The sequence below is a fragment of the Hibiscus syriacus genome, unplaced genomic scaffold (assembly GCF_006381635.1).
Source record: "Hibiscus syriacus cultivar Baekdansim isolate YM2019G1 unplaced genomic scaffold, ASM638163v2 tig00110328_pilon, whole genome shotgun sequence".
Taxonomy (NCBI): Eukaryota; Viridiplantae; Streptophyta; class Magnoliopsida; order Malvales; family Malvaceae; genus Hibiscus; species Hibiscus syriacus.
The window spans coordinates 2,695,751-2,706,485 of record NW_024062685.1 but is presented as its reverse complement, the minus strand read 5'-3'; the positions used below and the strand labels follow the sequence as shown (position 1 = coordinate 2,706,485).

Sequence of the window (10,735 nt, the reverse complement as noted above, 5' to 3'; positions counted from 1 at the left end):
AACAACACTAGTAGTACAGGATATTATTTTACAAGCCAAGCAAACACACAGCTTGATCTTATTCTGACAATTCCCCCATGCATGCAGGTTTTACATCGAAATTTAATGCATAAGAAACCAAAGTGTCTACTTACTATGGTGACTGTGCACAGCAATTTAACTATAGGCCTTCCAGAGATCAAGGCCCTTGCCATATAGACTCCTCTTGCAGCAAGCATCCTCAGCAATCTTAACCCGATAATCCAGCATGAATACAATGAGGAAAAACACCCAAGACGCAACCAAAACAAACTTATACATCCTTTCCCTAGCATTAGGGGTATACCTTCTGTTCTTGAGCCCCAAATGGGTGTCATGAAACCGACTAAGTACATTTTTCTCATTGTTGCAGATTTCCCGATCATACCAATCATAAGGCTCCGATGTTATTCCACGCTTGTATTGTGAGCTAGAATGGAATTTTTGCGCAAGATTTCCATCGAGGAATGGTGTTAAGGCTTGTCCTTCCTCGGATAATTTGCACATGTTCCTTCGGAACTCTGATATTGTTAAGGGGTTGGAATTGCAGCCTACATCCATAGAAAAAGTCAATTAACAAGTGAAAGATGCCTGGATAAATTTTTCTTTTGTCGACTCGTATTTCATTTCAGGTACTGATTTCAGGATAAAATAATTCTGCTTTTTAGCAAAATTGCAGTCTTCTTCATCATTCATTTTGGTTTGTTACCTTTATTTTATTTTTTATGGTTGAATTTAACGTCAATCTCAACCTATCAAAATGACAATTATATGGTATGCTGTTAATTTTCTATATTTTGGACTCTCAAATTAAATTTAGTTATATGTTTTGCGTCCAAAAATAATTTTCTCAAGATGATCAACTCTGATTTAAGATTTTAAGTGGTTTAATCTTTTATTATAATTCGTTTGCTTGATGATGTTAATACAAATATTTTGTTCGAGTTTTTTGAACAAATTTAACTTTTTTTTTTTGTATGGTCAAATGGGTAATTTCCTATGTTAATTGCAATAGGTTGTAATTATGTGTTTAATTTATCTTTATGATTATAAATATTTATTATAAATTTAAATATATTTTTCTTTCTTAATAAAATTAGATGGTTTTATTTGCATAATAAAAAGTTTGATAATGGACCGAGCAGCACTTACTTCGGAGTCGCAGAGTAAATGCTTGCAAGGAAAGAAGAACTTCCTTCATTCTCTTCATGGATGCAGGGTCAATAAGGTTGCCATCACTATCAAACTTAGGTGGAGACCCATATCCATCCAAGAAAAACTCAGGTTTGTTGATGAAATGAAGATCAAGATACACCCCAATCTGTCGATAATGATATTGTGCCCGCGCACCGCCTAAACTCCCGGCGACAGTTACGATGGCAGCCGCCTTATCAGCCCAAACATTCGGTGGTCGAGAACCCCAGTCGATCGCATTCTTCAGGGGCGCTAGTACAGTGCAGATAATGGAGTAATACAGTTTCAACTGTGCAGATAATAATAAAGTACAAAGCAAGGAGAGAATTGAGATGAGATAATACCGGTAACCGAGTAGTTGTACTCGGGGGAAGCAAAGAGGACGCTATCAGCCGCCAAAATCCTCTGCCGGAAAGCCTCAACAACCGCCGGATACTTGCCATCAACCTCGAGATCGGTATTGAGCATAGGAAGTGGTGCAATTTCTACGTAATCAATCTCGATCCCATCAATGTCTTGCTTAGTTAATTCGATAGCTGAAACAGAACAACACCCAAATCAACATTTCCCGTAAACAGAAACAAGAGCATTCCTTTAGACGTCAATAGGTAAAAAAAAATCAGTATTTCACATAAACCAAAGCAAGAACATCGGTTATTTGGTTTAGGCTTGAATTTGCAAGATCATTGATACCATAACGAATTAAGGCTCTGTTGTGAGAGCCTTTACTTATAGCCCCACAAAGGGCAGCCACTTTGATCACTGGTTTTGCTGCTGCCATGGATTCCATTGCTCTATCAGCTATACTCTAATCACTAAGGTATTAGTGTATGACTTCTATATATAGACTGAAATGGTGATAAAAAGAATTATCAAACGGGATAGGCTTGCACATTCATTGGTGAGTTCAAGTAGGAAGGTGGCGATATTTATGACCGTCCGATTGAAGTAATTGAAGGTAAGTACCTGGTGAGATTCTTGACCGTCCGATTGAATAGGATGAAAAGTGAGAGAAACCAGAGCCTTGAATTTGAAATAGGCCTATCAGGATAAGATTTTACTACAGTCTGTACTATCATTTTAGAAAATAATCGTTTTATGGCCGTCCGATTGAAATAATTAAAGGTGAGAGGAGCCAGAGCATTTGATGAGACTACGATTGTACGAAAATATGTATCACGTGCAAAATAATCGCTTTATGTTGCTATCCTACATAAATTCAGCAATGATAACCTGTTACGTGGAAACTCAGGTTATAATTTAATCATATAATATAAGGTCGGAATCCGATGGATTTACGCTTTGTACTAAAAGGGATTAAACACCGACCCAATTACACCGACACTGTTGTATAAACAAGATCAATCCGATATGCTATTATGAGAGTTTTCTTCTTATCTTTTTTTTTTTTTACAGTGAAAACCGAATTTTATTAATAAAAATTGAAGAATCAAAATTATAATGCATAGAGACAGTAGTTATCAAAAAAAATTATATTATAAAATTAAAATATTAAACTCAAAAATACGAAGAGAATGAAACATTTTAAATATCAAAACAATCATGTAATATTTATAAATTTTTTTGTCTATGTCGAACGAGACGTTTTATGATGTGATAAAGGAGTAGTGAGCGAACCAAACAATCTGACAAACTGTTTAGCTACAAAATTCTGATTATATCCACAAACGACCATTTACAAAAGAAACGTGCCACAAGAACAGAGAAAAAGCGTTCCATAAGACAAGAAAAAAGTGTATCACAAGGATAGAGATTTTTATTTAGAGGTAAAAAAACTCAAGAAAAAAAGACATAATATGATAAAGAACAAGAAAAATAATAATCACCGGTGATCGACAATTAATATTAAGATTAGTGTCACCACCTATTAAACAAAAAACTCTTATTATTTTTTTTAAAAGCAATGAGATAAATAGTGTTATATCTTTTATAAATTGAATAAACTATATTGACGATCATTTAATTATTGTCAGATTTTATTTTGACAATTAATATTTTGATTAATCAATAAGATTAATCAAATATTTAAATCCTTCAATCAAGTTACTAGTTGTTACCCATTACTTTTTAGTGGAAGAGGTGACATGATAGTTAAAAACTTGGTATAATTGTATATTTAATCCTTAATATTTATACATCATATTAATTTGGTCATAATTTATTTCAATTAAAATAAATTTAATATCTAATTAAATGGTGACACATATTACTATCGGATTGGAAAATACTTTTTAAATTATTTATTTATTTAATATTTATTTTCCTTCAATAAGGTGATGATACGTACACACCTAAACCACTCAATTAAGCTCTACATTTAGTTATATATTACATGATGTGTTATATATCTATTCCATTTAATGATAAAAAAAAAAGTGAAAATACAAATTGGAGACACAATGCTTCAAAACAAAGGATGAATTTATTTTAACGATCAAGTCAAATCAATTTTTTTAATATAATTTACGATATTTTTATTTTTTTTAATTTTTTCAATGGAAGCAATTATTCTTAATTTTTATTTATTAAATAAAATGTATAATATTTTTATATATTTAAATTCTTTTGTTAATGGAAGAATGATTCTTAATTTGTATTAATTAACTATAATTTACAATATATATATTTAACTTTTGTCATTCTCCTGTATTTGCTTGTTGCATTTTTTTTTGTCATGCTTTGATCTACTTTTTCTAATTATTTGTGTGTTATTTCATTCTTTCGTTATTTAATATCTTTACTGAAATCACACATTTCTGGTGAGAACTTCAGATTTTTCTAACTACTACTCTATGATTATTTTTTTTTATTTTTAAGTTAATATTGTAAATTATAGTTAATAAAAAATAAAATTATTTATTTCATTAGTGAAAATTAAAAATATATAAAATTTTTATAAATTATAGTTAATAAATTAAAATTAAATCTATCATTAAAAAGTTTAAAAAATATATCGTAAATTATAGTTAATAAATAAAAATTAAAAATTATTTCTTCCATTAATAAAAATTAAAAATTATTATAAATTATTATAAATTATAGTTAATAAATAAAAATTAAAGTAAATTATTATACACTGTAGTTAATAAATAAAAATAAATTCTATAAAAATTTTCTAAATTTGAGTAAACTAACAATTATTTCCACCTGTAAGAAAAATAAAAAAAATAAATTTTGTAAATTATAGTTAATAAATAAAAATTAAGAATTATTTCTTCCATTAATAAAAATTAAAAAGAAGTTACAAAATTAAAAATATTATAAATTATATTCAAATGTAGAATTGGACTTAATGGTTAAAGTAAATTCATCCTTGTTTTGAATCCATGTGCCGCGTGTCTCCTAATTTGCATTTTCACTTTTTTCTGTCATTAACTGGAATAGATATATAATACATGTTGTAATATAGAACTAAATATTGATCTTAGCTGATAGGTTTAGGCGTGTGCACATCATGCCTTTATCCCAAGTTTTAATCCTACTCACTACATAATTCATGAATTCATTTTCTCACTTAATAAGGTAGTGACACGTTGGGAGGAAAAATAAATATATCAAATAAAAAAAATAAGAAAATATCATCTAATTCGGTAGTGACATATATCACCATGTAACACTCAAATTTGATCCAACTTGAAATTCATTTTTTAACTGTCACATCACCATGTAACACTCAAATCTGATCCAACCCGAAATCCATTTTTTAACTGTCACATCACCATGTAACACTCAAATCTGATCCAACCCGAAATCCAGAAGATTTGAATATTACACGGAACCACCAAACTAGCTAACCATTTTTTAAAAAAAAAAAAAATCATTACTCACATTTATAATAAACCATCCATAAATTCGATAGTTTAAAACATAAACATTTAAGCTTTACAGATGGGGAGCTACGAAAATGACATCTCAAAAACATCATATTTTAACAAAAAAAGGTTACGACTTAATTATACATAAGGTCTATGAAATACATGCCTTCTAAAATAATCGAGACATAGCTTGAAACTCGACTGAATCTGAATCCCACAATCTGACGATAAGTTCATCGAACTAGCACATAAGAACCTACGAATGGAAACAATTTCGAACGTTGAGATATGAGCTTAGTGCCACACAAATAACTATATTATATTACATGCATCCACTAGATGAGTATGCTAGTAAATATAGTCATGAGGCAACGAAATACACTAAGCATATATCACAACAAAGCATTATGTGCTATTCAAAAAATACGAAGTATAGTGACAATGCCATCACATAACTAAACTGTCTTAGCACTAGTATTAAAGTGTCTTAGTACTGATACAAAAGTGCATTAGCACTGATACTAAAGTGTCTTAGAACTACTGGAGATATATCTGGATATTTCAAATTCATATACTTTAGACTATCGTCGCATATTTAAGTATCTTGAGTGTCCTTCTTGTTTCCCGAGTTTAAAACAAGGATATAAGTCTTATGGAATATTACTTCACAATGTTCTTATGCTAACCACATAATTATTCGAGGTTTTCACTTGTAAGCTTTTATTATTAGGGTTATTGACTCTTAGACCCCTCACTCAAACCACAAGGCTAAAAAGACTTCCAATCCATTTTTACTCACAACTGTACCTGTCACACCCTAATTTATGGGTTAAATTTTTATTAATTTTAATTTTGGTGATTAATATGATTTTTAATTAAATTCATATCAAATTCAGAAAGCAACAAAACTTGATGACCTATGACATAATTTTTCTATTTTCTAAATATGTTAAGTTAAAACCCAAAATGGAAAATTTTCTCTCTTTCCTTTTTTTTAGTATTCTTCTCCAAGAAAGCTTCCAACGTTTTTTTACCGTCGATTTAGCTCTGTTTGCTACACCTCATGTACCATCGTGATCTTGACGTTGTCCTAAGTCCGGATAAGTCCACCGGTGTACACTTTGTAATCAGCGTCATCGGTGTGTGAAGAGGTGAGGTAATGCAAGTTTTTGACATTGCAAAATCGAGCTCTCCGTCGTTCTCCATCGTGAACCGAGCTTGTTACTCATGTTTTTCCCTATTGAGGGTTGACTAGATTCAACACTTTCCTTCCAGTAGATCCTCACGATCCATATACTTTGAGAGTTACTCGATCTAGTACAGTCGTTGATCGTGATAGACAGACCCAGCAGTAGGCTACCCTAACAGACTTCTTTGACCGATATAGGTGTGTTCCCGATAATGTTAAATTTCTATTTTGATTTATTTATCTAAATTGTTTTAAACTTTTGATGATACTAAACATTTTAGTGACATGATCTTTGATTTATGGTATATCGATTATTGAATTCTGATTTACCGTATATTTCTGGTATGATCTCTCGTTATCATATTTATCTGAACATGATTTTAAAACATGGATTGTTTTGATGTTAAACTATTGTTTTGACAGAAATACATGTATATTTACAATCATTTTGGGTATTTCTAGAGAAAGCATTTCAGGTTTAGTCTATAACTTGTAAGACCTTACTGTATACTCATATGCTTTGTGCACAGGGTAAGTCCTTACCGCAGGTCCTTATCGGGTGTACAGGTGGGTGTATGATTTAGGTGAACCTACACATTTTGGTGTTAGGATGGGGGTAATGTTCATGTTTTCATAGCATGGTTTATAAATTAATTTTTATTGAGGTATTTTATCTGTATTTTATGTGCCCCTTTTTGTTATATTTTGGTGACATGGGTTTTTGCTATTGTCTTTATATATATCTATATGATCAGTATTTTATTCTGGGCATGTTTTATACGAATTTTTTTATTTTAGAATTCATATATGTTTATTGTATGAACCTTACTGTTGGATATTTCTACATTTTTATCGTTATATGTATTTTATTCACTAGAATATATTTATGCTATGTTTTAAATATGAAAAAAGATTTCTGAATACGACATGTGGTAGTCTAGATTTGGCTGTAACATCTGGATTAGGTCTAGAGGGTTGCACTTAGTGATATCAGAGCCTTCGGTTTTAAACACTCAAACTGTGGATGAGTCTTAATTACTGTATTTTCAAAAACATTTTCTGATATTTACAAACATCATGTCATCTTATTTTATGAGTTTCAAATAAATTTGATATTTCTAATGTCAGTCTAAATTAGGTTTAAATCATTTTATGTATAGCCTATTAGATCGGTTAGATAAGTGTTACTTAAGGTCGTAGGCCAAATCGTGATCGTGGACGAGCGACTCGATTTTCTGTTTCTATAGATGATCCGATGCTAGCTAAAGATCTTCCTACTCTGCGTGCCAATCCATCTACTTTTCGTTTTAATCCAATTACACTTACAAGAGACCCTTATGTCGTTGAGGATGAGTACAATGAAATAAATGAGGATGCCATAAATAAAGTTGTCTTTTTCATGTTTCAGAGGGCAAATAGAGTTTCTAGTAGTATGTTTACTGTTGACATATCGAAGTCTTTAGTGACTGCTAGAGTAGTCTCACTCAAGGACATCACTAGGGACCTTTGATTGATGTTGAGTATTAATTGAAGAATACTGAGTAGATTATAGACGAGATTAAACTGAGACCTGAGCAGAAGTTAAAGGGGTATTACACATATTGAATAAGGAAAGTTATAGGTAGTGGCGAGCGATATTTCAGGAGTATTCAAGAGAATCAATTGACTTGAGACCTTTTTCAGGAACGTTTTCAAAGTTGCTATATCGAAGAAAGATATATACAAGAATATGTCAGAAGTTTTAAAATTTAGAGAAGGGTTACATGTATGTGACTAATTATGAGATTGAGTTCATTGGGTCGAGTCGTTATGCTATTAGGCCTGTTGACACCGAGTTCGATAGATGCTTGAAATACAAGAAGAGACTCCGATATAAGATTAGGAGTCATGTAGCTACCCATCAAGAGAGGAATCGTCATGCTCTAGTTGAGATAGCCCATAATGTTGAAGAGGTCGAGCGAATATGTATGGAGCGAAGGAGAGATAGAGACCAAGATCAATTTAGAAGGTCTTCTGATTCTGTTGACTCTTCTGCTTGTCCTAGCAAGAGAGATAAGGGTGAGTATTCTCAGAGAGGTGGTATGAGTACTAGACCTGTAACGTCGGTTACTATAACTGTTCCAGCTTTTAGTCAAAGTGATTCTTCTGGATTTTTTCCATCGCCTACTTGTAAGCACTATGAGAGTTATCACTTTGGTTAGTGCAGGATACTTATTTCATATGTAGATATGGAGACCATTTTTTAAGGGAGTGTTCAGAGCTAGCTCCTATTACTAAAATATCAGTTTAAACACTTTCTCATACATAGAATACAATTCAGACTCCAATTGGAGGTTGTAGTCAAGAGAGAGCATTTGAGTCTGCTAGTAGAGATCAATCTTCTCAGAGTAGGGTTCAGCTTGGACTAAGGCCAGACAATCTAGTTTGGTTTATGCTATTAGACGTTAACATGACAGTAATGAGCCTGATGTGATTGCAGGACTATTACCATTTATTTAGTTCTGGTATTTTCTTTATTTGATAATGGTTATACTTATTCTTATATATCATGTTCCATATCTAGGGATCTTAATATCTCGATTGAGAATATTGATGGTATCGTGATAGTTCAGAGTCTCATAGGTCATTCCATAGAGTTTAACTGAATTTATAAATGGTGTCCTATAGAGATTCATGGGGAAATTTTCTTGGTTGATCTAATGGAGTTGCACTTAGATGAGTTTGACTTGATTCTTGGTATGGATTAGATGAACAAGATCACGGTCAAAAATAAAAATACCCTGCCCAAGACCAATGATTTGTTTGACTAGCTTCGAAGGGCTACCATCTTTATAAAGATAAACATAAGATCTGGTTACTACCAACTCAAGGTAAAAGATTCTAACGTCCCAAAGACTATTTTTCGTACTTGATATGGGCATCACGAGTTTTTAGTGATGTTATTCGGGTTAACTCATGCCCCTATTGCCTTTATGGATCTGATGAATTAAGTGTTTTAACCCTATCTGAACTAATGTGTAGTCGTGTTTATTGACGATATATTGGTGTATTCTCAGACTAAAGCAAAATGGGATGAGCATTTGAGAATTTTTCTGCAGACTTTGAGGGAGCATAAATTGTATGCCAAGTTGAGAAAATGTAAGTTTTAGCTAAGTGAGGTGACTTTTCTGGGGTATATAGTATTTGTTGAGGGTATTTGGGTGGACCCAAATAAAGTGAATACTATTATGAACTTGAAGCAACCCAAGAATGTCTCGGAGATTCGTAGCTTCTTGAGTTTATCTAACTATTACTATCATTTCCCTGAGGGTTTCTCTATCATTATAGCTCTTCTAATGAATTTGTTGAGGAATGATGTTCCATTTGCCTGGTCTGAAGATCAACAATCTAGTTTTGAGAAACTAAAGATAATTCTGACTGAAGCCCCAATGTTAATTCAAATAGAGTATAAGAAAGATTTCTTACTATACAATGATGCTTCTTACTAGGGACTAGGATGTGTCCTGATGTAGGATGTGAAATTTATAGTTTATGTGTCCCATCAGTTAAAGCTGCATGAGCTCAATTATACACCCACGATCTGGAAGTTAGCTGCATTGGTATTTGTTCAGAAGATCTGGAGACAACATCTCTATGAAGAAAAATGTTATATTTATATAAATCATAAGAGTCTAAAATATCTACTAACTTAGAAATAGCTGAATTTGAGACAATGTCGATAGTTAGAGCTTCTGAAGAACTATGATTGTGAGATAAGTATCATCCGGGTAAGGCTAATAAGAAAATTTAAATCACTGAGCAAACTAAAAAAATGTGAAGTAGTTAGATTATTAGTTTTAACTCGGTCAGTACCTAAAATATTTCGAGCTCAACATGATTAGAAGCTGAAATTTTTGAAAACAAAAACTAAACAGACTCCAACTGAATTAATTCAAAACTAATCAACTCCCCCAATTGAAAGATTAAATTGTTATTTCAAATATTAATGGATCATAAATCTAAAAACAAATGAGCTCCAAAAAGAATTTGTTCAACCCTTTGACTATTTACTTACCCCAATATCAATTTCTGGTCAACACATTAAGGCCAAAATGACTGCTCCAAATATGAATGGATAAAACACTACATCGACGTTTTTAGAGGTGTTTTGAGAGTAAACGCCACTAACTATAAACATATAGCGGTGTTTCCATTCAAAAATATCGTAATAGGGTTCATATTAGTGGCATTTTTACAACAAATGATGTAATAAATAAGTACTTTAGTGGCGTTTTTATACAAACGCCGCAACATAGTAGTACTTTAGTGTCATTTTTGCAACAAATGTCGCAATAAAGTAGTACGTTAGCGGCGTTTTTATACAAACGCCGTAATAAAGTAGTACTTTAGTAGTGTTTTTATACAAACGCCGCAATAGGGTTAATCTATAATGGCATTTTTTCAACAAATGCCACAACAGAGTTGTACTTTAACATCGTTTCTCTACAAACGCCGCAAT

The 10,735-nt window shown here is 31.9% G+C and overlaps 1 protein-coding gene across 1 annotated transcript; it reads right to left on the bottom strand.

Moving 5' to 3' along the window:
- Positions 1–2,039, bottom strand: LOC120118281 (NADPH:quinone oxidoreductase-like). The gene is made up of 4 exons (XM_039138363.1): positions 1,906–2,039; positions 1,553–1,748; positions 1,171–1,460; positions 1–569 (listed from the first exon to the last, which is right to left on the bottom strand). Exons 1-4 carry the CDS (start codon positions 2,000–2,002, stop codon positions 157–159), a joined length of 996 nt encoding a protein of 331 aa, XP_038994294.1. The 5' UTR covers positions 2,003–2,039; the 3' UTR covers positions 1–156.
- Between the last annotated feature and the right edge of the window lie 8,696 nt (positions 2,040–10,735).

Excerpts from the sequence above, each read along its gene's own strand:
- LOC120118281 (XM_039138363.1), bottom strand. The coding sequence starts at position 2,002 with ATGGAATCCATGGCAGCAGCAAAACCAGTGATCAAAGTGGCTGCCCTT. Across the intron at positions 1,749-1,905 it reads CAGAGCCTTAATTCGTTATG|CTATCGAATTAACTAAGCAA; the intron begins GTATCAATGATC and ends GTTCTGTTTCAG. Across the intron at positions 1,461-1,552 it reads AACTACTCGGTTACCGGTAT|CCTGAAGAATGCGATCGACT; the intron begins TATCTCATCTCA and ends TGTACTAGCGCC.